At 34.9% G+C, this 26,385-nt stretch overlaps 1 protein-coding gene across 8 annotated transcripts in view; it reads right to left on the reverse strand.

Moving 5' to 3' along the window:
- Positions 1-26,385, reverse strand: part of ZNF385D (zinc finger protein 385D) — a 410,794-nt gene that overhangs the window by 230,517 nt on the left and 153,892 nt on the right. Inside the window, exon 1 of one of the 8 annotated variants that reach the window (XM_064414323.1) lies at positions 15,829-15,853. The exons of the other annotated variants lie outside the window; for them this stretch is intronic. Coding sequence (XP_064270393.1) covers positions 15,829-15,838 — 10 coding nt within the window. The 5' untranslated portion in view covers positions 15,839-15,853. Of the gene's footprint in view, positions 1-15,828; positions 15,854-26,385 lie in introns of those variants that run through there. 8 annotated transcript variants of the gene reach the window in all.

Below are 26,385 nucleotides of genomic sequence, written 5' to 3' on the forward strand. Positions count from 1 at the left end.
TCCTTCAGCTGGGCGTTAATCTCTGGTCTTTATATCTACTAAATAATACAGAAAACATATTCCATTTCCAAGGACAGTGTCTTCTACAAAAACCTTAGCTGATTCAATTTGGATTTATAATCAAAATTATTTATTTTAATAAACTTATTTCAGTCAATCAAACTTGTAAAACAATAGCCAACTAAGAGCAGAGATCTCCACACAAGAGCAGATTAACCGCTTTCATTTTTTAAGTGTGAGTTCCCAATGCCCTCTTGAGTTGACATCTGATCCTAACTGATCTTTTTCTTTGCAGAGCTTGGATTTCAAATTGTTTTAATGAAAAGATGGAACTGTTCAGCTTCTTTTTTCAAAATTTATATTTATTTTCCTTTCCCAACTTCTTTGTGTCTGAAATAGATTTATGGGAAGAGAAACAAAGAAATAAATGTTACCTTTAAAGATTGCTTCAGCAATTTCTTTGCTCTTAATTTTTAGCGATTCTAATTCTCCATCAAAAAGCTGCTTTTCTGTTAAATTTTCAAGTTTTTCTCATTCTCTAAGGCAATTTCATGAATTTTTAATTGTTAAAAAAAATGAAATATCTAAGTCTTCAGCTTATTATGCATAAGATATATTCTGGTGCGTTTCACTTCATTTTGTTCTGTGAAGATTGTTTCCCCCCCCTCTTTTGTTTGGAAAGATGTAGCAAACTGTCCCCCAGGAACATGAACAGATGAAGAACAGGTTTTATTTTGAGCATTAGAACATCAGAAAAATAATTTTAGGAAGAAAAATTGAAAGAATTGGCTTTTTCCTTTTTCTGAACTTACACAATTACTTTCTATTATTTAATGCAGCTGTGAAAATCTGCCATCATATCAGAGAAAAGATTTCATCCTTCTGAATTTTCAGAGGGTCAGTTCTGAGAAACAGGAATTTTAGTAAATTACATTCTAAGACTTACTTTACTCACATGTAGGCATATAAAATATATGTAATTTCTATGCTGTCTTAAAAGTAAAATATTTCTTCTTTACCATTTATATGCTTTTACTATAACTGCAGAGCTAATTTACTGGTACTAATCTTTTTCTTTGACTCAACTAACACAAAGATGAAGAAAAGACCTAAGGAACTACATTTACTCCAATGAGGTTTTCTTTTCATTCTTACCTCAGCTCATCTTGTAATCATTAGAATCCTTTATATGTATAAAAAGGAGCATTTTGGAAAAATAAGTACATTTTTTACTAGAAATTATAAAACTTCTGGTGTCTAAAATGTTTATAGATTAAAACCCATTTTATTTTATATATGGAAAAAAGAGAAATTAAGATTACAGCTATTCATAAATATTTGAAGAGCTACAATTAACATACATGCATTTTTTATTATTAAATATTTTACATACAATTTTGTTAAAATTACCATTACAGCAGTCTGTCAGACAAACTGTTACCACTACACATTCTTTTCTGTTGCTCAGTTATTCATAGGAAATCAGTTTAATTTGAGTATCCTTTGGACAAGCAATAAAATTATCCCTAAACCGAATCCCACGACTCTCTGCACCTGATAGTAACTGGGAACAGTTAACCAATGGACACTGAATAGTTCATACTTCTAGTGACAGCTTTACCTGCCTTACAAAATCCTCTTTCCTGTAGTATCAACAATTAGCATTGGTCCTTTCAAAAATCATGAAATTCATTCAGACCTCCATGTGCACAAAGAGCGCGAGTGCAGAGAACATTAAACTGGAGTGTGCTGGAGTACACATAAGAGTCTCCAGCAAATGGAATACAATTTTCCTGACAGTCCAGCAACTGTGACAGGCAGCAGATTTTCAGACACTCTAGCAGGTCACACAATGGTTTCATAGAAGGATATTCAAAGCAAAAATTTAAAAAATGCATTTAAATAGGTGCTCAAAAACACAGATAAATGTTTTGCATAATTAGCAAAAGGAGATAAGTTTGGTATAAACTGAAAAGCAGCTCCTTTTGTACTTTCCAAAGCAGCTGGGCACCCTTAGTAGCCCAAAGGTGGATCTTTGAGCACCCAAATAATTTTCAAAATGTGGCCAAGTACCAAAGTCTGCCAGCCTTTCAGAAAATTAAGACATGTGCAGTTTGGAAAACACTTTTCTTTTCCACAGGTTACAAGATATGAAATAGTCATAATCAGAGAATTTAAATGCCCTGGGTACATGTCTACTCTGTTGCTAATTTAGCACAACCATTTCTAAAGGATATTACAGGCAAAGAATACCTTTTCCTCTCAATGCACTATGAGCACACCTTTGTATTCTCACAACGAGAGTACACGTTAAGCACCAACAAAAACTTTGCTTTCTCAGGACGTAAGAAAGAATTAACTTATTTTGAGCCTTAAATGAGGTGGCAATACCTTTGAAACTCTCCACAAGGAGATAGCTACCATATAAGTGCACAGTAGGCATACTAGCGCTCGGGATGTTTCAAAGTCCTTGCTAGAAGTGATAATGATATATGGTGATGTATCTGGGCTGGCAGCAGAAGAAGAGAGACAAAAACTTGTCTGTGCAATTTCTGTGCATGCACAACCTATGGCACTATATTCTACATCAAATGCTTTGGCCTGAGCCAAATTAAGAATGATATGCAGCAAGCATTTATGGTACCTGACAGTTCAGTAAATCTGTACTTTGGTCCTTTAAGAAATCTGAGAGTAGCTTCTAAGATCCTGCACCAGAATTTAGGAAAAAGGTTTATTCACTTGCAGCCAACATTAACCCTTACAAAGGACAATAAGTAATTTTATAAGTATTTTTAAGTATTATATAGGTATTTGTATAAGTATTTGTAAGTATTTTTATAAGTATTTTTAACATAAGTATATATTGGTGTTTTCAGGGAAAACTGTACCAGAAACTCTAACCAACAGGGGCAACAAACCTTTCAACACTTGTACAAATAACTAACTGTTTGGAAAATTCTCATGGCTTTGCCCTAGCAGAGCTTTTCCAAATATTTCTGCCTAATGCTGGATGTAATATGGGAGTGAGGATGCAGTACTTAGGTTAAAGGGAATGAAAGAAAATATGGATTACCATACCCTACATGTCAATACTTTAATTTCTGCAGATGTATTATAAATGGCTCACAAATTTTTGCCTATTGAAATTTAAATAGATTTTGCCTTGATACGGAAGGTGAGGGAAAGAGATCCAAAACCAATTTAAATCAGATGAAGATAGACATTTGATGAGATTTGCAAAATCTATTTTAAGGTCATGTATGTACCCCTCAATATATTTGAATTTGAAATAAAAATACTCCAGTGATGCAACTAGCTTACATGATTATCTATATCTTATGCAAAATACACAGTTCTACTTGAGAGTAAAAAATAAGCTGGAAAATGTCAAGAAGGCAACTTCTGTCAGATAATTGTAGGTCTGCTGCTTAATCAACAGAATAAAAAATTCAGGGCAAATCATATACATTCAAATTTGAAATGCTATTTAGGTTTTTCATGTTATCACAGGAGTAAACAGAATGCTTTTATTTCATTGGCAAGTATACACCTGCCAATAACAACAAAACAGACATTAACCTTGTATTTTAAATATTAAATAAAAATATGGAAGCACAAGGGGTTTTTTTCCTATGAAAAGACAGTGTCCTTGTACACAAAATGGCCTTTTTTCCTGATGAAGAATATTTCTACAGAGGTAAGTACTAGGAGTGATAAGAGACAAATAAAATTATATTTTATAATCTTCATAAAGAAATTTCATTTTGAGAATCTATTTTTTCAATCAAAATTTCCTCTAAATTAAAAACTTTTTTTGTTTTCACAAACAAAAAAATATAGTTTCATATATTTCCTGGAAATTTTATGTGAATTTTTTTTTTTTAGTATGGGAAATTCAGAGATACAAGAACACAGAACTATCACAGATATACCAATAGAATCTTAATTATGAATTACAAGAATATTTTTATACTAGAAGAAGTGACAAAGGGGTTGATTTGACATGCATTTATAAAAATATACATGAAAATTTCCTTACTTCATGTCATGTTCCAGTGAAACTGGAGACTTAACAGCATTGCTCTCTTTACAGTAAGCTTGAGCAGTGCTTTTCTAGTCAAGATAAGAGAATACAGATGTTAAAGGGAAAAGAATAAAGAAATCCAACAAATCTCACTGTTTCTTGGGAGGATTTCCCTAAACTTCCATAACTTTTATTATGACTACTTCTTGGTATTGTTAAGCTTTATATTTTGTTATCTTTTTTCCCTGAACTGAGCAATAGGATAATGTCTAACAGCTGAAAGGTGTGATTTTAATACAAAGGGTCACAAAATAAGATCAAGCCAAAAAGTGAAACAAGAATCTGCCACTGATATTTAAACAAAACAAAACAAAACAAAAAAAAAAAAAAAACAACAAAAAAAAAAAAAAAAAAAAAAAAAAACAACAAAAAAAAAACAAAAAACAAAAAAAAAACCTGAAAAATATCAGCACTGTTTGTTCCAGGTCAGGAAGTTTTCATTGGAAGTACTTAAAGGGGTTCCTAAATTTTAAATATTTTATTCAGAAGATAATGACATTTGATGTATTCAGGGTAACCTTACCGACATTTGGTACACTGATAACCAATCACAGTAGTCTGAAAGGGAGAATATTTGGAATGCTATTTGCCATCAATAACACCTGCTAATGCCATGTTCTCAATGAATAAAATAAATAAGTTATATAGTTTTCAGAATGCAATCAACTATTCCCTGATGAAGAAGGTATATTTCATAGGATATTTTACAACCTCTCGGAGTGTGCCACACCTGGATAAATCAAAACTTTTCACACTCTGATGTTTGGGTGGGCATTTACTTCTTAAGGGACAAAAACAAGCCTTTCAAAACACTGTTAGGAGCATAAGCCAATACCACATTCTGCCTTACTGAACTCATCAACTGTTCTCTCAGCCCAAGTGAAAAGTCTTCTAATAGCTTAAGGAAGTATTTGACATGGTCTCCCACAACATCCCTCTCTATAAATTGAAAAGAAATGGATTCAATGAGTGGACTGTAGATGGACAAGGACTTGGTTGCACAGTCATATCCTGAGGGTAGGGGTCAATGGCTCAGAATCCCAATGGACAGCACAACAAGCCATGTCCCTCATGGGTCCTTATTGGGAACAGTGATATTTAATATCTTCAATAATGATATAGATAAAGGGATCAGGTGCACCCTCAACAAATTTACAGGTGACACCAATATAAGTGGTGTCATTGGGACACCTGGAGAATAGAATAACATGCAGAGGGACTTGGACAAACTTGAGAAATGGCAAGTTGGTGCACCTACACTTGTATTCCATTTACTGTAAGTCAAGGAATCCTGACTTGAAACTTTAACCTAGAGCTCGTAAAACATTAGCATTCATTGTTTAGGAGGACTGGTTTAAGCTAGAGTTCTTAAAACTAAACATATCATGCAAAATTAATTATAACCAACTTTGATACAAAAAGCGACATCGCAAATATTATTTATAACGGTCAAGTCCATTTTAAATTAGCTGAAATTAAGATTGCAGCTATTATTGGTAGTATTAAACTTCCCTGCCTTAAATCCTTTTTTGTGCAGTCCATCATCAATACAAAGATCAACAATAATTAAATAATGATCTAAGACTTCATTGTTATCTGTAATCTATATCACCTGTAAAGAGCAATTTGAGCAAGTACTCAAAAAAGGAAGTCACTTGCCAGTCATGGATATTTGACTTTCTAAAGGCAAGCTCAGATTGCCAGCTCCATCTCACAGCCAGTTTCTGCTGTAAATAACAGGTCAGGTACAGAGAGCACAATGTTCTGCTTGGAACTGAGCAACAGGAAGGTAGATACTTGTGCCCAAAACTTCACCTAACCTGTTAAGCTCTAGTATCACTAGGCAGGTTTAAAAAGAGACAGAAAAACATATTTTAATGCAGTATTCATAAGAAAGATAGGCTTCTCAAAACTGACAAATTAGGGTGGGGATTTTTTCTTGTTTTATAAGGCTTCAAAAGGAAATAAAATATCATGGCAAAAACAGAAGTCAGGCATAAAGAGATAACCATGTATTTCAGGAACTGAGGGTTTATTTTGTCAGATAAATTTGTCAGTGGTTCATTTCCATGAAAAAGGTTATCTTTCAATAAGTTAATTACTAATCATTGCATTATTATTCCTTCTACAGATGATAATGTGAGAGTCTTTTGTGAATTCCTAGTGTTAGGAAAACTTGTAATATATACAGTGTACTTTCAAAAGAAAAAAAAAACAAAAGAAAACACTCATCAGTGTCAGAAACCAATATGTAATTTATTTTCTACAGCAAAATGTAAAAATATGTCTTTAAATATAAGCCTCAATGCCTACATATTAAGATATTATTTTTTATTGAATTTTTATGAGCACCACTGGTGTCTTTCTCATACTTCTACAGGCACAGATCCTAAAGCTTTGTATTATAAAGATAATTTTTCCATATGAAAAATGGTCAGTTTAGTATTGCAAGATTCTCTGTAACTAACACAAAAAAAGAAACCTATCAATCCCAGAGATGATGATTTAATAAATTCTAAATGTTAGAAGCATCCAGACAATTATGGAGCAAAGTTTTTTGTTAGCTTACATGTTCCTGCTTGTGCCAAGAACTTTTTGAAGAGGCGAATGACAAGTGGAGGCCTGATGACAGCTGGGAATGTCTTTAGGACACTGCCATAGTGGTCACATGGTTTGAACCTATAAAGGTACCACAGACAGGATAGGCAAAGAAACTGACCTCAGAAGCCTGGAGTTCTCTCCTAAGTATTACAGGTATGATCTGTAAGCCTCCTATCCACACTTGAAACAGTTATCAGGGGTTCAGTTTATCCTGTGAAGACCTATTCAAGTACAGGGATGGAACCTAAGGCTGTGAAGTATTCATTTGGTCAGGGAGAAAGAGGCTGCCAAGAGATGAGGTGCTGCAGGAAATCCTCAGGAATGAATGGCTGTGAGTAAGAAGCAGACCTGAGGGGGTTGGTTCATGGATCAATCTGCTGCAATATTTCACCTACTTTAATCTGTAGCAGCCACTTCCTTATTAAACACATTTATTAAATAGGGCTTTCTGGTTTCAGCATCACAGAATTTCAGAACTACATCAGAATCCAAGCCAAGAATTTGGAGCTTCTGATCTCTACAGGATTGTGAACTTCACTCATATCTGTTCCTTCTTACACTTACCCATGGAGGAATACAGCCTGCAACAACGTATTTCTAATCCTTTTCCTACAAGAAAGGGCAGAACTTAAGCACACAGATTTTCTCACAGGTCAGAAAATGCATTTCATCCCTGGGTGATTCTAAACCTATCCCAAACAGACACCAGCAGAAGATATCAGTCTTTACAACGATAATGTGTGGCCAAGTAAAGGGATCCCAAAATAGAAATCTTTCATGATCAGTAAATTACAATTTGTTAAAATGAAACTGTATCACAAAAACAAGCCTAAAAATAATCTACAACTTTAGTTGGAAATCTACCTGGCTTCTTATAGAATTACTTAATTTCTTTCCATGCTTCCATAGTGGCCTATGCAAGGCTTGTGAGGAGTCTCCCCAAGCTAGTGATTGTTGAGTCTTCCAGAACCAGCTCTCTCCCAAGTTCACATCGTAACAGGTAGCTGGCTCCTAACTTACTTTAAAACATTTTGATTCTACAGAGCCACAGATCATCAGAATCCTATTAGATACAGAATATAAAGCATCTTCATATATAAAATGGTGATATGTATATTTATGCAATGCACATAACTAAGAAACAGACTGTTACTGTGATTGTGTCATGTCTTTAAATAAACTGAGCTGCATGGATTATAACCAGGACCAGGCAGTCCACAAGTGGTGTCAGAATCCCAGGGAGCAGTAGACCAGGGGGCACTTGAATTAAAGACTAAGGAAAAACCAGACATCAAGCAGGTAGAATGTCTAGAAAGAAAAACTAATACTTTCATATTACTTCACAAATTACATCCACTTTCCTGAAAATACTGCATGATTTGTACAAATCCATGAGGAGAAAACACAACTTACTGCCAGAAAATGCTTCCTGATAAAATTTTGAAGTGCTAGGAATTGAATATTTTTTTTTTTTCATGAGCAGTGAGAAATTTTATAAGGGATGGGGGAAAAAAGTTCCCTTTTATCTACAACATAATAATCAAAATGCATGATAACCTTTGTGTCTATTTGCAATACAACCCCTCCATACCCAGTACTATGTTAAATACTGGTTTATATATATGTGTATAAATTTATAGATAGGAACTAATGGATCTGCAATTTGGAAGTACATACTCCTTGGTAATACACAGGCAGTGCCAGGAGACAAGCACAACTAAAATATTGTAAAAATAATAAAAGGTCTATGACTGCATAAAGACAATTTTTGGCAGACAGAAACAAGCAGCCAAAATATTTGTTCAGCCATTCAATGGCTTTATTGGTCACAATGAATTGAACTCAGGGACCACTATGAGGATGTCCTGTCCTAGGGTTAGCATGCATCTAAATTTTCCTGTAGTCAGGCTCTCCCTGGAATACTGATCCTAGAATATTTTGAAAATACACATTTGTTCAGAGTATCCAACAATCAGATACCATTGAAAAACTGATGTTGTAAACTTGCTCCTGCATGACATTCAGTTTTGGACATGTCCACAGCACACATGACCAGGACCTCGGGTTGTAGGACAACTCTGTTGTACATACTCTACCTGTATCTGCCACATACACATGAATGACAATGCCAACAGTTTCAGATCAGTTTGTAATCTCAGGCAGCTCTGTGGGAGCCAGCGACAAAGCACAAAACCTGGCAACATCTGCAGAGTATTCAGAGGACCCCTTGATGCCCGATTTGTGATATTTCTGTCACCACTCCACTGATATGCATTGGGTTTGCATAAACAAATATTTTGTGTCTTTTCTTTAAGGGTCACAAATTTGGTCCCTTAATTTCTCTATTTACAGGTTTTACAGAGCACCCTTGTGACCACAGAAAGTATTCAGAAGTTGGCAAACAGATATTTCTGCTTTCCTTCCATTGCCACTTGCAAACATCAGGCAGCGAGACCATCTGGTACAAATTCTGTTAACAATGATCAATGGCTTTGATTAACAGTTACTGCAGAGGCTCTGTGTGAGTTAAAAGAATAACTGTACTTCTCTTCAAGATCACTGATTCTGAGGATGCTTGAGAACAATATATCTTAGTAATGTATCCAATTCAAGATGTAAGCAGAATGGCTGAGATATATTTTTTGTGCCATGATCTGAAATACATTTGGGATGATACTGTAATCAAGTCTCAGAAAATAACTTAATCAAATGCCTTTGTTAGAAAATAAAACTAACAAAAGATAAGATTGATTAAATTTTAGAAACTCTGTTGAAAATTAAGGCTATTCAAAGTAATTTGGACACAGAACTCTTGAGATTGTAAATGTCAGCTTAAGAAAAGTTTCTGTTGCTAGGAAACTATAACAACAAGATGTCTATCTAGTAAAAGTATCTCTGCTATATCAAGAATAAATGGCTTGATGAAATTAAAAATGAATGCTAATTAATATACCTAACAGCAAATAAAACTAGGTTCATTCACGAGTTGTAACACTGCCAGAAACATGTCCTGATGGCAAGCTAGCTGCAGTCTTAGTTTTGTTCAGAGCACATTCCCTAGCTGCCATTCATTCCCACCCCCAGTAAGCCTACCACTTGTTCATATATATATGTACATATAAAGGTCATCCTTCTCTTCTGCCAGACAAGAAAGCTCTCATATAATTGTTTTCAGGAGACTAATTTATACTTCAAAGTAATACTTGGAAGAAATTTCAGAACATGCAAAGAAATTATTGTCCTTTGTTACAGCTGCAAGATATTTTTGAACTTTATCTGTCTCAGAACTGTGAGCAGGTAACAGCCTTCCAATCAATCTATCAGCCTTATCCTCGGTAGCACCAAGGACCAAGTAATTCTTTCCTAGCACAGGTCACATTTAAAACCATAAACTGTAAAAGGATTCAGTTCCTTGACAGTGACCTGGAATTCTAAATCTAACTACTACAAACCTATTTTGCTGTATAGGAAGACAGGTGTTTAGTAAGGTAGATTAAAAAAAACCCTTTTCCAAATTTAAGAATGTTTTTTAAGATGCTATATTTTAGTGCACAGTTTGAGTAAGAACATACACACCAGCATTTATTAAAGCCCAGCAGTAACTGAGTTGAGCCATAGCAATGCTAGTAATTCCTATACCTCCCATATCATATAGACTCCTTCAGATGAGTTACCTAGCTTTTAAAAGGTCAAACCACAATAACATAATACAACAAATTTGTGCTATCTTATAAAGCAGGTGAAAAAGTTAATTTTTTGTGTGTTGAAAAGTCAGTGAAGAGAGAGTATTGAAACCAGGTAAATGTTTATTGAATACATGAATTAACACAGATTCTTATTAACTGATTGACTGTTCACAGACACTTGCCAACCCCATGAACAGAAGCATTCTCAAGTGATTCCAGCACATTAATCCTTTTTTTCAATTACTGTTATTGATTTAAAGGGTACTTCTATACAGGTTAAAGATTTATACAGCTGTATCATGTAAGAGGTGCTGAACCAAGCCAGTCTAATGACAGGGACACCGAAGTGTCTTTTGTGTTAATGGATATCATTCCCATTCTCTGCTTCAGAAAAACCATAAAATAAAACTCTATACAGTGACATAAAAGATGGACTTTGATAAAAAGGGTATCAGTTCCAGTATGAACAGATATATAGAGCATGCCAAATGGACCATAAAATGTACCCATTCAGGACTAGCCCATGGAAACATCACAAGAAAATGGGCATATCATATTGCATTACTCTCAGTCAGCACAAGTAAAAGTACCATAGATTATACTTGTCTCCTGCATTCTCTCTTCACAGAAAGAAAACTGATCAATGAACTGCTTATCAAGCCTGAACAATATAAATCTGCTGAATTCAACAGAGCTGTTGTGAAAGACTCTTGAATAGGACAAATGACTGAGATAAAGATTCTCTGGCTGGTCACCAAGGACCTCCCATATCAGAAGCAATAATGACTTATCACAGATAAACACCTTGCTAAAATGTTTCAAGTAAGCCTGTGAGAGAACTGTCTGTTGATATGGGAATGCAACTAGAGCTGTAATGCAGCTCAACATAATAGTGCTTTGAATTAAAGTTCTCAACAGGCCCTGTGAAACCAACTATCAAGACCTGTCAGATCTAACTGTAATGGTTTTCTACAAAGTGAAGTTCTGTAGAGAACTTTATTCATGTGAGAACAGTTACTTTTAAAGAACAATTGTATGTATCTAAAACCTATGAGACACCTATGTTCTTTACATGATACAGATATACATATATAATATACACATAAACAAACATAACTGTCATTATTTTCATCTCATGTAAAGGACTCAGGTTCACAAGAGACACAGTTTTTATTTTGATGCTGATTAGCATTCACTTTTTTTTGAAACACATATTACTCCTTTGCATTCCCCTTTGTATTTGCACTGTTTCTGTCATGTGGTAAAGTAAATAAGAGAGGAGCCTGATTGGAAATGTTAAGACTATAAACTCTGTCTCTGAGTTATTTATGCTACCCACAGCGTTTGGCAGTGCACGAGGAGAATGTGCAACAGCAACTGCTCTAATATGCAGCACCAGAGGAATGAAATGAAGACAGGAACAACTGGCTGGAGAATAAACACTGGAGGAAGCATCAAGAAATAAAGATAGAGAAACAGAAAAAGATAAGCAGAGTAGACATGTAGAAAGAGTAGTCCCCAGCTGGAGTTAAAAACAAATCGTGGAAAGAAGAGGCCTGCTCATAAAAGCAATAACATTCTCTATCTTACACTACTGCTATCTTACAGAAGGAGCTCTGAAACAGAAACCTCAGTGCAGATCAGGAGCTGATTATGCCATTATTGGAGAGATGAAATTACATAAAAAGAAGTTGTATAAAGAACTTTCTTATTTTCAAATGTCAAGTTAGCATCCCAATAATATGCTGGAGTAATTTTGCTTTTTGCAGTATTATTTCTAATCACAAAGGGGCAGAATGCCCCAAGGTAAATGAATATATATGAAGGAGTTCCTTCTCTGCAATACAGTATTGTACAACTCAACAAGCACCACAGATGTAATGCCTTTAATTATAGACATTTCCACTAAAGCTCCCTCACATGTTCTGGAAAATTTATTGTGCAATGATTTTTTTTCTTTATACAGCAAGTTTCATATGTTTGGTATTTCCACTACCTCCAAAGGCAAAAAATGACATCACAATCATAAAACGTTAGTTTTCGGTTTTTGTTAACCTAGCAAATTTTATGGTTTTGAACAATGGAAATATATTGTACCCTTAACTGGCATTCCTTTTCAGCACCCTACCTACCTTTCCAGTAACCCACACAGACTTCTCATTAACAGAGCAATTTATCACCTTCTCTTCCTTACAAAACAGTTCCCTAATTGAGTTGTGCAAATCATGAAAGGCAGCTCTTGCAAGAGTATCCAACAGAGGGGTAGAGAGTTCATGCTAGAAGCAAGTTTGAAATCTGAGTATTGGCCTGTTCAGGTTGTAGTTGAAAATTATAGTTGAATATTAGGAACTCTTTCCCAAGCTACTTGTGAATTTCTTGATCATTTTTTCCCTTAAAAGATGTGGTACCATTTGATGAGTAGCTCTTAGTTCATTGTGCAACTGAGGACTGTGTTGTAGGGAGAAGAAAAATCCTACATACATATTTCAAAAATCAAGAGTAGGATTCAATAGAATGGTTAGAATCAGAAATTAATGTAAAGTGATGTTAAGCAAATTTAATCTCCTTTAATCATGTGAAGAGAGACAGTGAAGCAGCAATATTTCATTATTTGTTATGTTAAATAAAGGTTTTATCCAGTGATATGTAGCCTGAAGCCACACTGACAAAATAACAAATACCTCTAAAATTGTAGATGTCATCTTTTTGGCACCCAGATACCACATAAAAGCTTAGTTGTCTTCTGTGTGCAATATCTAGGTTGCTAATTCCCCTATGAAAATATAAAGGATTTGCTTGCATTTAAATAAGCTAGCTCTATTCAACATTCCTTACGTGTTCTTTTAATCATGAAAAAGCCTATTGAACTCAATGGGTGTTTGAGTGAAGAATGCTGATCAGAGTCCTTGGAGACAGTTAAAATGGTCTCTACAAAAAAATAATTACAAGTTATACTCTGCTGAAAGGCCACGCCAAAGATTGTTTTTGTGTTAATATAAAATGTCTTCTAAAAAAATTTATGCAGCAAGGACCTTTAAAAGGAAAAAAAAATAAAGCCGATATTATTACTTGCAGTAGCAGAAAAACACCTATCATATTTATTAGTTTACAAATGGTATTCTCAAGGTACCTCATAGCCTTTTCTAAGAGAAATACTTTCCAAAATATTTGAAATGTAGAGTAAGGTGAAGTGAATCAGAATTATGCCGAATACCTTTCCAGTATAACCACCTCTATGTATGTCACTGCCCACTACTGCAAGGTATGACTTCAAAACATCAAACTTGGATCACTGTAGAAATTTTGCCCTTCTTCCTCTGATTTCCTCACTGTAGGTGGTGTATTACATGAAGCTCACACTGTGATAAATTGACTCTATTCAAGCATTAAATGTCGATACCGACTTCAGTGATGTGGGAATTTTATCTCATGCTTACCATGGGATAAAACTTCTAATGAAGATAGATCTATGCACACAAGGCAAGGAAATGGAATAGAAAGCCAATGCTTCTGAGGAGCCTTATTGCCTATTTCATAAGGAGGGCAACAGATTAATCACATTAAACTTTTCAAAATGTGTTATGTGTTATGTTTGCTCACATATGCTATTCAGAGATGTTCTGATTGTTATGCCAGGGAACAAGGTCTTGGAGCTATCTGGTGGGATTTGATCAACTGTGACTCCACCTGTACCACCACAATTAGACTTTCAGATTTAGCAAGAAGCTCTCCTTTTGAAATCACCAAGCTATTGTAGGCAGAACACAAAATACCAGCATGATGAACTATGGGAAAAGATATATTTTCTGGACAAAACTATACTAACTTCCATTGAGTAAGGGCCATTTTTAGGCTATGATCCACACTAGTCCCCTCTGTCTAATAAAAGCTACAGAAATAGAACACAATTAAACCATCAAGCAATGACTGTAGTTATCTGAGGGGTGAACAACTGTGTCTGGTAATACGTAGTATTGGGCACACAAAAATAAAACAGAGGATAAATATTTTCTTGATTAATTATATCACATACTGATAATGCTTCAAGCTACAGTTCTTGAGAATCAAAAGAGCAGAGTTGTTGACAAGTGTGGCTGGAGTAAATGTGATTCTATAAATATGAAATAGTGCTGAGTTACATCCATCAACAGTTATTTCTGCTTGACTATTTCAGAATGTCAAAGAGTATACTAGTAACTGTCAGGGGTGGGGGAAAAAAGCAATAAAACTCGGCATTTAAAAAACTCACTATCTGTGTACATTTCACTAAGAATTGCATTAGAAATGTTAAACTACTGGTCTACCAGGCAAAGAACTGTTGTTGTGGCTACGCTCTAAATTAAAAATAAAAAAAAAAAAAAAAAAAAAAAAAGAATTCCTATAGTGCTGTTCCATCTGAGTTACCAGCATTTTTCCTAAGTAATTTTTGTACTCCTTATATCCCAGAAGAGAAGTTTAAGTATGTGTTTGGGGACAAAGGAAAAGACCAGAAATGTGCATAGTAGATAAGACAACAAAAAATTTAAAGTAGAATACATTTGCTGATGATGAGCAGCAATGAGTAGAAAGTCCAGATATGTAGCAGACAGTAATCCCTTAATGGCTGTTATCATTTACCACTGTGTTCAATTTCATATATGAAAACATATATGTCCTGCATGATTTACCATCCATCATTCCACCAGATACAAAGTGAAACTGAAAAAAGGCTATCTCTAAAGCTAATTTATATTTACTATTTATTCTGCAGTACTTATAACAAATATTATGAGCTCAGTTTTTTCTGAAAAATTATAACAGTAAGGATGGTATAGTTTTATTTTTAAAAAATGCTATTCTATTTATATATCTATAACAATATTTACACATTAACTATTACAACATAAAAAACTGTCAAAATCCTGAGAGTCAAATCTGATGCAAATAGCTAGTGCATACTAAAGAAAGTATAAATAAATTTGCTAAACTTGGGGATTTTTCAACAAACATGCTCAATTTTCTTCAATGTAAACGTTCAGAATGAAAGACAGAGTAAATCATTTAATGGCAATTTAAGCATCGAAGGTTAGTGCAATATAGAGGTCCTGATTGATGTATTTTTTTCCATACAGATTTACAAAAATATCATTAAATATTATTACATTTCATGACAGGAAGTATGATTGTGCTGAAAATTCAATCAGGTTTCTTTGTCAGACTAATAAGAAGAATTTTAACATGCTGCTGCCAAAAATCAGTGAAGCATAGTATTGCATTCAAGAAACAGCTAGATTCTAATTCTCTGTCTGGCTGAGAACAACTGCAAATATCTCAAATGTCACATGTTACTTTATTTTTCACTGCATCCCATACAGAACAAATCAAGAAAAATGACATTTAAAATGTATTAATGAAGAAAACCCACCCTTTTTCCAAATTACTGTGCTTTTCCTTTTATAGTCTCACACATTAACTTACCCAACAGCATTGCACTCACTGCTAATGAAAAGAAAGCAGGCAGTACAAATCTTCTTAAGCCTCCCGTGGCAAGAAAACTATTACAGAACGAATAGAAGAAAGTCTCTGGAGCCTTTCCCTTGTCTGCTTGTTTTACAAAAGGCGGTAAGGATCACACTGAGAAGTGTCAAAGCTGAATAAACCACTAGCAATTGGGTTTAAACCCTTTGGGTAGTTAGTCCTTCACAGATGATGATTCGACTTTGTCCAAAAAACAGTATGTGAGAAACAATGCAGAATCTACCAGAGGCTGTAGCCAAGCTTAAAATGTAGACAAAGAAACAGTTTGCTTCTAAAGGTTTGCAAGGGAGGGCTTGTCACAGGACATTAATTCAAGCAAGCTGCTGTTGCATCAAACCAGTGCATCTATATACAGTTAATCCCAAGCTTTTCGTGTTGTGTTTGAGGTGTTCGGCTGTGGCAGACTGGAGTCCCTGGGTTTGGTGTCACTGAAGTACAGGAGAGCTCCCTTCTCTTCCCTTTTACATTAAAATGCATATTTAGCATCTAGAAACCACGTGCTAAATGGTGGGATCTTTTTCTCAAGCTTTATTATGAACTGCAAATGACATCTAATATAGCACATTTAAATAAAACTGCTCTCTTTGACTTGCTGTAGGTGAAATTATATATAAAGGAGCTTTAAATGAGGAAAATATAGGGGATTTTCTTCTAAAACCATCACAAACAGTATGGGGAGAACTTGACAATAAGTAGGCAACTCTGGATTTTAATGACTACTTCAGGAAATAATGAAGAAGAATGATGGTAAATCCATATTTCTTTCATTTTTTTTCCATAACCTTGTATTCATTGTTGATAGCTGATGAAAACATCTGATATACAGAATTAACATTTGTCTTTGGCAATTTATTATATAGAAATATTGAGTATCTTATGTTCTTTATAACTATGCAATGACAACTTTTAATAAAAGCTTAAGTATTTATCGGCAATGCTTCAGAACTTCCTTTATAATAGGACTATACTTATTGAAATAAAGGCTTTGTTTACTCAAAACCAAAGTATGAGTAACTATGAAAATACAATACAGCCTATGTATTATTAACAGGTCTTAACTTGTTAATAATGAGTTTTACTCTAGTCATGGATTTTCATTTTTTCTCCTCAAAGGTACATATATTTTGATTGTAGTCTAACATGGTGCAATTTAAACCAAAGATGATATTGACAAAAACAGTCCATAGTTTCCTCCTAACCTAAGATAAAAGACACTGAAAATGCTTCTCAGATTAAGTACTTCGTGTGCCTATCTCCTGCTGTGCATGACTCTCAGATATTCATGTAATACTTTCTGTTTACACTAATTATATTTGTCTGGCACTATTCACCATTTCCATTTCTGTTCTTTCTTTGACATGTCTACAGAATAAGGCTGTGCCTTTACCTGCCACACTCTCTTACCACAAAACCACATCTTACCATGGCTTTATATATATTTTGAGAAAGAGCAGGAGCAGAAACTGAGTCATGAATGGATATTTTTCTAGTTTAGCACTGGTCTCTCTGTAGGGTTCTTTACAATAGGTCTCATCTTGCAAAGTTTTGATGTCATTCCTGAATCTTTGATTTTTAGTCAATTATGCTACATAAGAGAAAATACAGAAATAGAGAGGAATGAGTTTCTCCAGTACACAAGGGCCACAGAATTAGGTAATTGCTATCAAACAAGAAAAAGAGAACTACCAGTCTGGCCCACACGAATACTGTGGTAAGTAACAGCATTAATACTAACCCAAATATTGGTCAAAATGTCAATTACTGCAAGAATATTTGATGATGACAACTGATGGACTACAAATAGGAAAACCTTTCATCATAAATCACAGCCAACTGAGTGCCAGTCAAATAGTCATTAAGCTTCAGTCGTTATTTAATGTCTTCATAGCAGAGTGTGAATGGCAGAGCTTATTGCAAAGGAAGTTTAACTATGCTGCACTAGAGTAGAACGTGCTAGGGAGCAGATTCCAGCACCTTTGCACTGTTAAAATAGCAATTTACTCCAAGCCATACCAGTCAGTTAAGCTGTTCAAAGCAGGTCACTTGTGATCATATCTCCTTGGTGCTAGAATAGCACAATTTCCTTTCTGATACTTTCCACACAACTCCTTGTGATGGGCAATCTACAGAACACATATTCCCTGATAGCATCTGATAGCAAAAATATTGAAAGGAATACAGAAAATAAGTCAATCATGCTATTCTGTTATGTTAAATATATTTAAACATAAAACATATTGTACCACAAATGTTTTTATTTGAAAATAACCATCAACCTAAAGTGCAGATAGAGAATATGTAAAAATACAAATTCTGTCATCAATTCATGCCACTGAACTTAATTTGGACACAGTTTGAGTTTGGAAATGAAGAACATTTAGACCTTATTCTTTCTTAGTGTAAATAATAACAATATGGACATATGAGTAGGGGTGGGGAGTCCTTCTAACACTGATGGAACCAAGCCTGAAAGAAAAATAAGGGGATGTCTTTACTAGGATTTAAAAAAAACAGGCATCAATTATTTGTCTCTTTACCCAGTCCTGAAGATAACCTGATGAAACAATAAACTAACTCATACATCTTTTTTTGTGCAGTCTTCCTGTAGCTAATTCATTCTGGCTGCTAGGTTCCCAAAAGTAGCACAGTGACACTCCAGTAATGACTCATTCTTGTAAACCTAAAGTTGCATGTACTTAGTGGCTGAACTACTTCTCCCAGATCCTTGCAGTAGATTCTGTAAACACTACACTAAACTCCAACTGTTCTGGTTTTTTTGGAAAGAACCCATAAGGATTCTGGGGGCAAGAAAAGAAAGGACAGGAACAAAAAATAGAAAATAGCTTAAGTGCTTTTCATTATTATTACATTCATTATTGTGAGAAGGACTTGCATGGCTGGCATCAAGGCCTTTTCTACTCCTCATACCACCTCACCAGTGACTGGGCTGTGAGTGAACAAGAAACTGGGAGGGGACACAGCTGGGACAGCTGCCACCAACTGACCCAAGGGACATTCCATACCATACAGCTTCATGCTCAGTATATATAATCTGGGGAAGAAGGAGGATGGGAAGGATGTTCAGAGTAGTTGCTTTTGTCTTCCAAGTAGCTACTACATGTGGTGGACCTCTGCTCTCCTGGAGATGGCTAAACACCAGCCTGCCCACAGGAAGTGGTGAAGGAATTCCTTGTTTTGCTTTGCTTTGCTAATGTGTGCAGCTTTTGCTTTACCTATGAAACCAGCTTTATCTTAAGCCATGAGTTGTCCAACCATTATTCTTCTGATCATCTCCCCTGTCCTACAGCAGTGAGCAAGCAGCTGTGAAGTTCTTAGTTGCCCCCGGCGTTAAACCAAGATGTTTGTAGTACAGTGAAGGTAATGGCTTATGCGTAATTTGCCATTGTGTGTAATTTTTGTTTGCACATCTATGAATGTTATTTTAGTATAAACATGCAGAACTTACTTGAATTAAATCCATATGTGGGAAATTCATTATTATTGTCAGCAGGCGATACCACATGCTTAGACTTACATTTTAGATATTTGAACTTTCGGGTCAGTTATATAGTTCTGGTCTCTCTGTATCACTAAGGAGGAAGACAACTGTCCTTTAGCATTATATTTAAAACTGGAATCAGATTTCAGGAGTCTAATCATTGAAGCCTTGTCCCACACAAAACTCTGAAAGGATATTCAGTCCAGCAGTTACATTCTAAAAAGTGCAAACTATGCTTGGAATAATGCATTTAGTCTCACAGTGAGATTCCCTGTCTCTAGTCCACATACGAATAGATCTCCATTATTCACCCATCATTTATATATTCAGAGATGGGCTGAATTTTTAGTACGAGCTACATCCCAAAACCAAAAAGTTAAACACAATGATCAAATGGAAAGCCAGATGGCCAGATGTTTAACTGATTAAAATAGGTGGGGAGTATTAAATCAGCAAAGGTGTTATTCTTTTTGAACATATTTATCCAAAGTAACAAAAGTATCCCTTCACAGCCAGCACCAATAAATAAGAAGCAAGCCTCTCCTGTTTTAAAAAGGCAAATAATTTTCCAGCAGTTAGAGCTGGAAGACTGTTTTTCCAAGATGGATCTCATAGGGGATGAATTAAATAACTGATTTTGCCTGCATTCAACAGTCGGCGTTTTATGTTCAGTATGTATTTATCAAAATTGAGGAAGAGATTTATAATTAAATAAGAAAGAAAGGTCTGTCTAAAAATCAATGTTGGCTCTCTAATGAAGATTTAAAGGAAATAAATTACATCCTTTTGCAATTTTAAATCACCTTTCATGGGAAAAACAAAACATGGATAAAAACAGTATTTTGAGTAAATTCCTATGTAAGTGTTAACCTTCAGATTATGTATTTACTATATATTTCTTGGAATGCACTTACTAATCAATGCTTTTTCATCTATAGGACTCTTGAGAAAACCAGTCTGCTTTCTGGCAATTAACTAGATAGTGAATCAAGTCCTCACAGTTTTTAGCAGCTTGAAACTGTTGTAGAGCAGATGTCAGGACACACCATTTCTTTGATCTTACCCACACCCACACAAAAGACCAGTGAACAAAAGAAGCAATATAAAATTAGTCTTTAAAATATGTCTATATCGCCCAGCTTAAGTTGCTATTTGGATTTTTTTTCCCTGTTACAATTTTAGGCAAAAAAAAATTCAAGGGCTAAGAAAGAGACAGACAAAGGAAAGTGGTTTCTTCACCATGAAAACATCCCATCACAAAATGTAGTTTCCAGGCACTTCACTTTACTTATTATATTCTAAATGAACAGCAAAACTAAAACTTGTTCTTCTGGTAAAGTGGTCATGTAAATGGAGCTGGTAAAGATTGCATAGCTTTTACTAAATCCCAAAAACTCTTATGTGTATTTTGGCCTAACATTCACACTGATATTCTTGATACTCTCCCATTCTTGGAAGATGATTTTTTTTAAAGTTTCAGAAAAGATACATCAATCACTTCCAATCAAAAGGGTTGTTAGTTTGGCAAAATAATTTGACTATTTCTTTCCTCAAACTGTATCTACTTCCTTGCGTTCTGATTGACTATACATGCCTGATTTGCACAAGTTAATTTTTAAATAACTGCATAATGTGCTATTCCCTTTACTGTGATTGCCTAAAACCTATCATTAGCCAATCAAAGAGCAAGGATCTGCACAATCACTCTGGGATATTTTTCAGTAACTGCACTGTGAATATGTAATTTTCCTCCACTATGCAAATTTCACAAACATATTCCTAAGGGTCTGATTGGACCTGTGGTTCAGAATTTTAAAGTTCTTATCCATGGTTCTGTACAAACTTTCTTATTCCTCAAAATTCTAAATGCTTCAGAATATGAAAAAAATAGAAAAAAAAAAAACTGGGAAAAAAACTAAAACAAAACAAAAAAAGAGGACTTCCATGCTCAAATATTAGAAGATTCCATTAGAAAGACTCCAGGTTCAGGCTCTAAGTTACAAAGGATAACCACTAGAAAATCACCATGGTGCCTGCACAATAATCACTAGTGCACATGAAAGAATAGAACACAACCCTTCCTCATGCTTAACAACAAAAACAAAAGAAAAATTAAAACAGTCTATAGAGAAACATATTTTTGAAACATCTGAGGTCTCTGTCAGGTCCAACATGTGTGTAGACTTTGCCAATGACTTAAACAGAAAGATTGTTATAGTTTTTCCTTCATTTTCTTTACTCTACAAATCAGCTACCTAGCCGGCCCAAACAAACTGCCCAACTGAGTTGACTTACAGAACTTTCAGCAGAATATGTGAGACTATGTGGTACCAATTCACTTTTTATTTCTATCTAGTAGAGAGAATATCTCTAATGCCATTCTGTCAGCTGTTAGAAGTTTTTGTCATGATCATGGATACTGAACAAAAGTTAAAAACAATATTATTTTGGTATTGGGGAGTTGTATAAATTTGACAAAAATCTCAAGCTGTCTTTGGTGCAATTATTTTACTGAAGCATATATAACATCACATATTTATATGGCATGTTTAATTTGACATTATCCTCAACTTACATTAAAATTATTGGACAGGTGGTTTGACAAAAAGATGCAAGAAATAGATAGGAAACCCTGATTATTAATGCTAGTGTTGATGCCTACAAGGGAACAAGCTCATAAAAGATATGGATTAATAATTCCAGATCTCCTGGGGATTTTACATCTGGTTCCTGGTATATACAGTGCCAAACAACATTAACACTTGGAAATATGTAAACATGAGCATTTTCATAATCAAGCCATAAACATTTTGAGCACTGTTTACAGGAAACACCATGACTACCAAGAGTACTGTAGTAACTGTTTCCACATGCATGATAGAAATGCCATTTCATGGGGAGAACATCCAGACTGGAAGAGTGTTATAAATCACACTACTTTTAAGATAAAAATAATGAAAAGCATATTACTGGTTTTATGAGATATTCTGCCTTCAGAACTAAGAACAAGCACAATCTATTACACCTCGGAGCCACAAACACTGACAAATGTGCAAGAACTTTGGTATTTAATATCATGGCACCCAGATACATCCATCCTAGCAGCAAAAAATGTCTGCTTACTTTCATGGAGAGCACTTAGTCCAGAGGAAATACCAATAAGAAGCCTCATAAGATGAGGAGAAAAAGTCTGAGATTAAATTCCAAGTTTTCTGATTATTAATGCCTAGTTAGAAATTGCAGCTCAACCTAAATTCATGTCATCTTAGAAAAAAAAGAAAGATGGATCCAGCAGATTATTATAACAGATCAATACATAGATAAGTTGATAGAGATGTCATAATTTGAAAGCTTTAGCGGGTCTGAAGGGAATTCATTGATAATATTCAATAACCATCCCATATGTTACCAGCCACTGAAAATTAAGACTGAAGGTTTGGACCTACATGTAGAGAAGACTCAAATCCTAGAAAATTTCAAAGTAATTTGTGTTAATTTCTTCTCCAGCTAAAATATTATGGCTAAAGCAGAGATTGAATACTCATTAATTTTCTATGGAATGTATTTTGGACTCTAAATTCATTCTAACCTGGAGTCCAACATTTATATTCTGATTATTTTTATAAAATAAAATTTGTGGTTTTCATCCTGGTCTCACGTGGTTTTGCTTGCCTTAGAGACTGTCCAGAATAATGCTGTTCATTATGGAAGAGTCAAGTGTCTTAAAGTCAAGTTAAAATGAAGTTATGTCATGTCATTTAAATACTTACATCTTTAACTCACTGGAATAGCCAAGTACTTACTGAGGTTTAAAATGAAAAACAAAAAGTTGCTTTTACAATTTTTTTAAAGGAAATCAATTTAACAGCTTTGCTTGCACCAGCTGTGGTTATAATTTGTCATATCTTAAGCTTCTCAAAAAAAGAACCACTCATCATGCTGGCTATATATGCTTAAAACACCACTTTTGCAGAGTGTCTGCAAGACACAGCACAGCCTTTACACACTTTTGTCTACATCCTCAGCTTCATCAAGTTTTCTAGCGAAAATGTGATTTAGTGTGACTGACATTGCACGGAAATAGAAGAAAACTTTTTTCTAATCTCTCAAACAAGTTTTTCCTATATGTTTTGCACATCATGTTAAATAAGGAATAAATTCTCAGTAATATTTTTGAGCTGTATACGTTAGAAAAAGACGAATTTGTATGTTTGCTTAGCCTCCATTTGCCATACAGAGCAAGAGGCTGACTAACAGTTAAATAGTTAAAATAGTTTCAGATATTAAAGAGCCTTGCTGGTACAGTCAAAAACCCTTAGATAAGATAAAACCTGTTTGTCAGGATTGTAGTTATTAACACTTAGAAGGAGAATGGAGAAAAACTCACAGTCTTGGAATCTTTTGCATCAAAATCTTAACAACTTACCATGGTAACCACACTAAAGGACAGAAAATTTGTGCTCAGTTTTGGGCTCCTCAGTACGAGAGAGACTTTGATGTGCCGAAGCGTGTCCAAGGAAGGGTGGTGGAACCGCTGAAGGGTATGGGGCACAAGTTTTATAAGAAGTGGTTCAGAGAGGTTTAGTTTGGAGGAAAGGAAGCTCAGTAGGGACCTCATTGCTCTGTACAACCGCCTGAAAGCAGGATGTAGCAAGATGCTACACCCCAAAGTAACAAGCAGTAGGACAATTGGGAATACCCTCAAGTTGTGACAGGTTTAGATTGGATATTATGAAAAAATTTCTTCACTTAACAGGTTGTCAAACATTGGAACAGGCTGCCCAGGGAAGTAGTTAAGTCACCATCCCTGGAAATTCAGAAAACACCACGTCACACTTAGGAACATGGTTCAGACCACCCCTAGGTGGACTTGGCAGTGCTGGGTTAATGGCTGGACTTGATGGTCTTAGAGGCCTTCAGAACTTCAAGCATTCTGATTATATGAAGGTAAGGCAGCACAAGGATGTGAATTAAACAGCAGTGCTTATACAGTAATGCTTATATGCTATATACCTATAGCAAAACCCCAACCATTTAGAAGGGTCAATTACTCTTACGTGAGCTTTTCTGATACTCATGAAAAATTACATTCTTTGTGGTATTTGCAAAACAAAGCAAAGCTCTTTGTAATGCATTCCCTAACTACAGAATACACAGAGGCTTCACTGGTGATACCTTCATTTACATCTCTAAGAGCATGGAGAACTTTTTTCTTTTAATTACTGCAGGTAGGTAAGCTCCCAATATACAAAGCGGAAAATATGATAGCACATAATACAAGAACACAAGTAACATTTAGACCAAATGCAAAAATCCCCATCAAATAGCATAAGGAAAATTATTCTTTTCCTTTTGTAAACAGCTGAAATAAATTTATTTTAAGGCAGAGGGATATGGTAGAGGAGATGACCTCATGTTCTGGCAATGACAATACATGCAATAACATCAGAGGTCCTTTCTATTATATTATCTGTAGTCATGTGTACTGTTTCATAACCTCATCTGGACCACAAGGTTAATGACAGCCTATCTAATTCATCCCGTTGCATCCTCCAGCCAAATTCAGTCTGAACTTGAGTTCACAGCATGTAAAATTCACTTTTATGTTTTTAATGTAAATGGAAAAATGTGCATATTCTGGAGAAAAGTTAATCTTAGTACTTGATAAATAAACATAAGCTAGAAATTTTGCCAGCAACACTAGCAGCATTCTAGTGTCTAGTTTTTGATAAACGAATGTAAACATTAGGCCATCCTGTATTTTTATCTCCTCCACCAGATGTGCTAATTTATAAAAGGTGTCATTTTATATTTTCTCTCTTTTTATGTTGCTATGATTATGCAAGTCCTATTTAGAAAAATTGATGAAAATCCTGCAGCTGTGTCAAAACAACATTACTAGATTTTAAAACTATGCCATCCCAAAGAAAATTTAAGAAACAACCATCTTTACAATTTTTTCCTTCAAATATGAGTCTAATATTCTCTGCCAAGTTGGCAAAAACATGACATGAAGTCAGTGTTGCAAATTTATTATAAATTAAAGTGCTTTCCTTCTTTTAGCTTCACTACGTTGCCTTCACTCTTTTTGCTTATATAATAATGAATATCTCTCCCTTTTCTGGCTCAGCTCTTATCACTTCTCACAATGAAATCTGTCAAACTCCTCAAACAGGAGTGTGGTTTTGCTGCCACTGACACCAGAAAAGCATTTGCTGGTTTAGTTAGAACATCACAAAAGACCTTTCAGGTATCTGATGAAATTATCTTCAGATTTTTATCTTTTCATTTCCATTTGGAATTCAAAATGATTTGTAGAGGTTAAGTACTGAAGCATTAACAAGATGCACTGTAATCTATCACTCTGCACTATGCTGCAATTTTCTCTGCCAATATGCCATCTTAAAATTACTCCCTTAGATTTTTTTTTATATGACCATTATTCTCCTTCTGTCCTGCATCAGTGCTACAAATATTCTAGCACCTCGTGTGTAAAAATCACTCATATTGCAATATGACAAATCTACTAGAACATGATTTCTCAGGCCTTGCAAGTTTATCTGAAAACAAAAATAAAAGTGAGGTGCCTCTCTCCTCTGATGTCATGAAGATTTCTGCCAGGTCCAGTCAGGAGTTCAATAGGCTGCAGAAAGCTCAAATCCTTGCAGGATTGAATCTGTAACGTGGCAGAAAGAGAAGGTACAAGAGAATGGCTATAGTGTAGATTCCTCCCTTTAAGAAGCTGCTTCAGGACCTTCACTTTAATTGCAATTATTATTTATATTGCTGTACCATCCAGTGTCTTTAATCAAGGCTATGGGTCTCTTGGGAGCGAGTCTTTAAATAAAGTCAATCTCTGTCCTAAACAAAGACAAATTAGCTGAAACAAAGCATCAACAAGAAAGACATGGAGAGAAGTAAAACAGTATAACAGGAACAGGAAGAACCAAAATGTAACTTCAGAGAACTGGAACAGAGATACATGTTCATTTTGATGG

Source organism: Passer domesticus, chromosome 1 (genome assembly GCF_036417665.1).
Source record: "Passer domesticus isolate bPasDom1 chromosome 1, bPasDom1.hap1, whole genome shotgun sequence".
NCBI classification, from domain to species: domain Eukaryota; kingdom Metazoa; phylum Chordata; class Aves; order Passeriformes; family Passeridae; genus Passer; species Passer domesticus.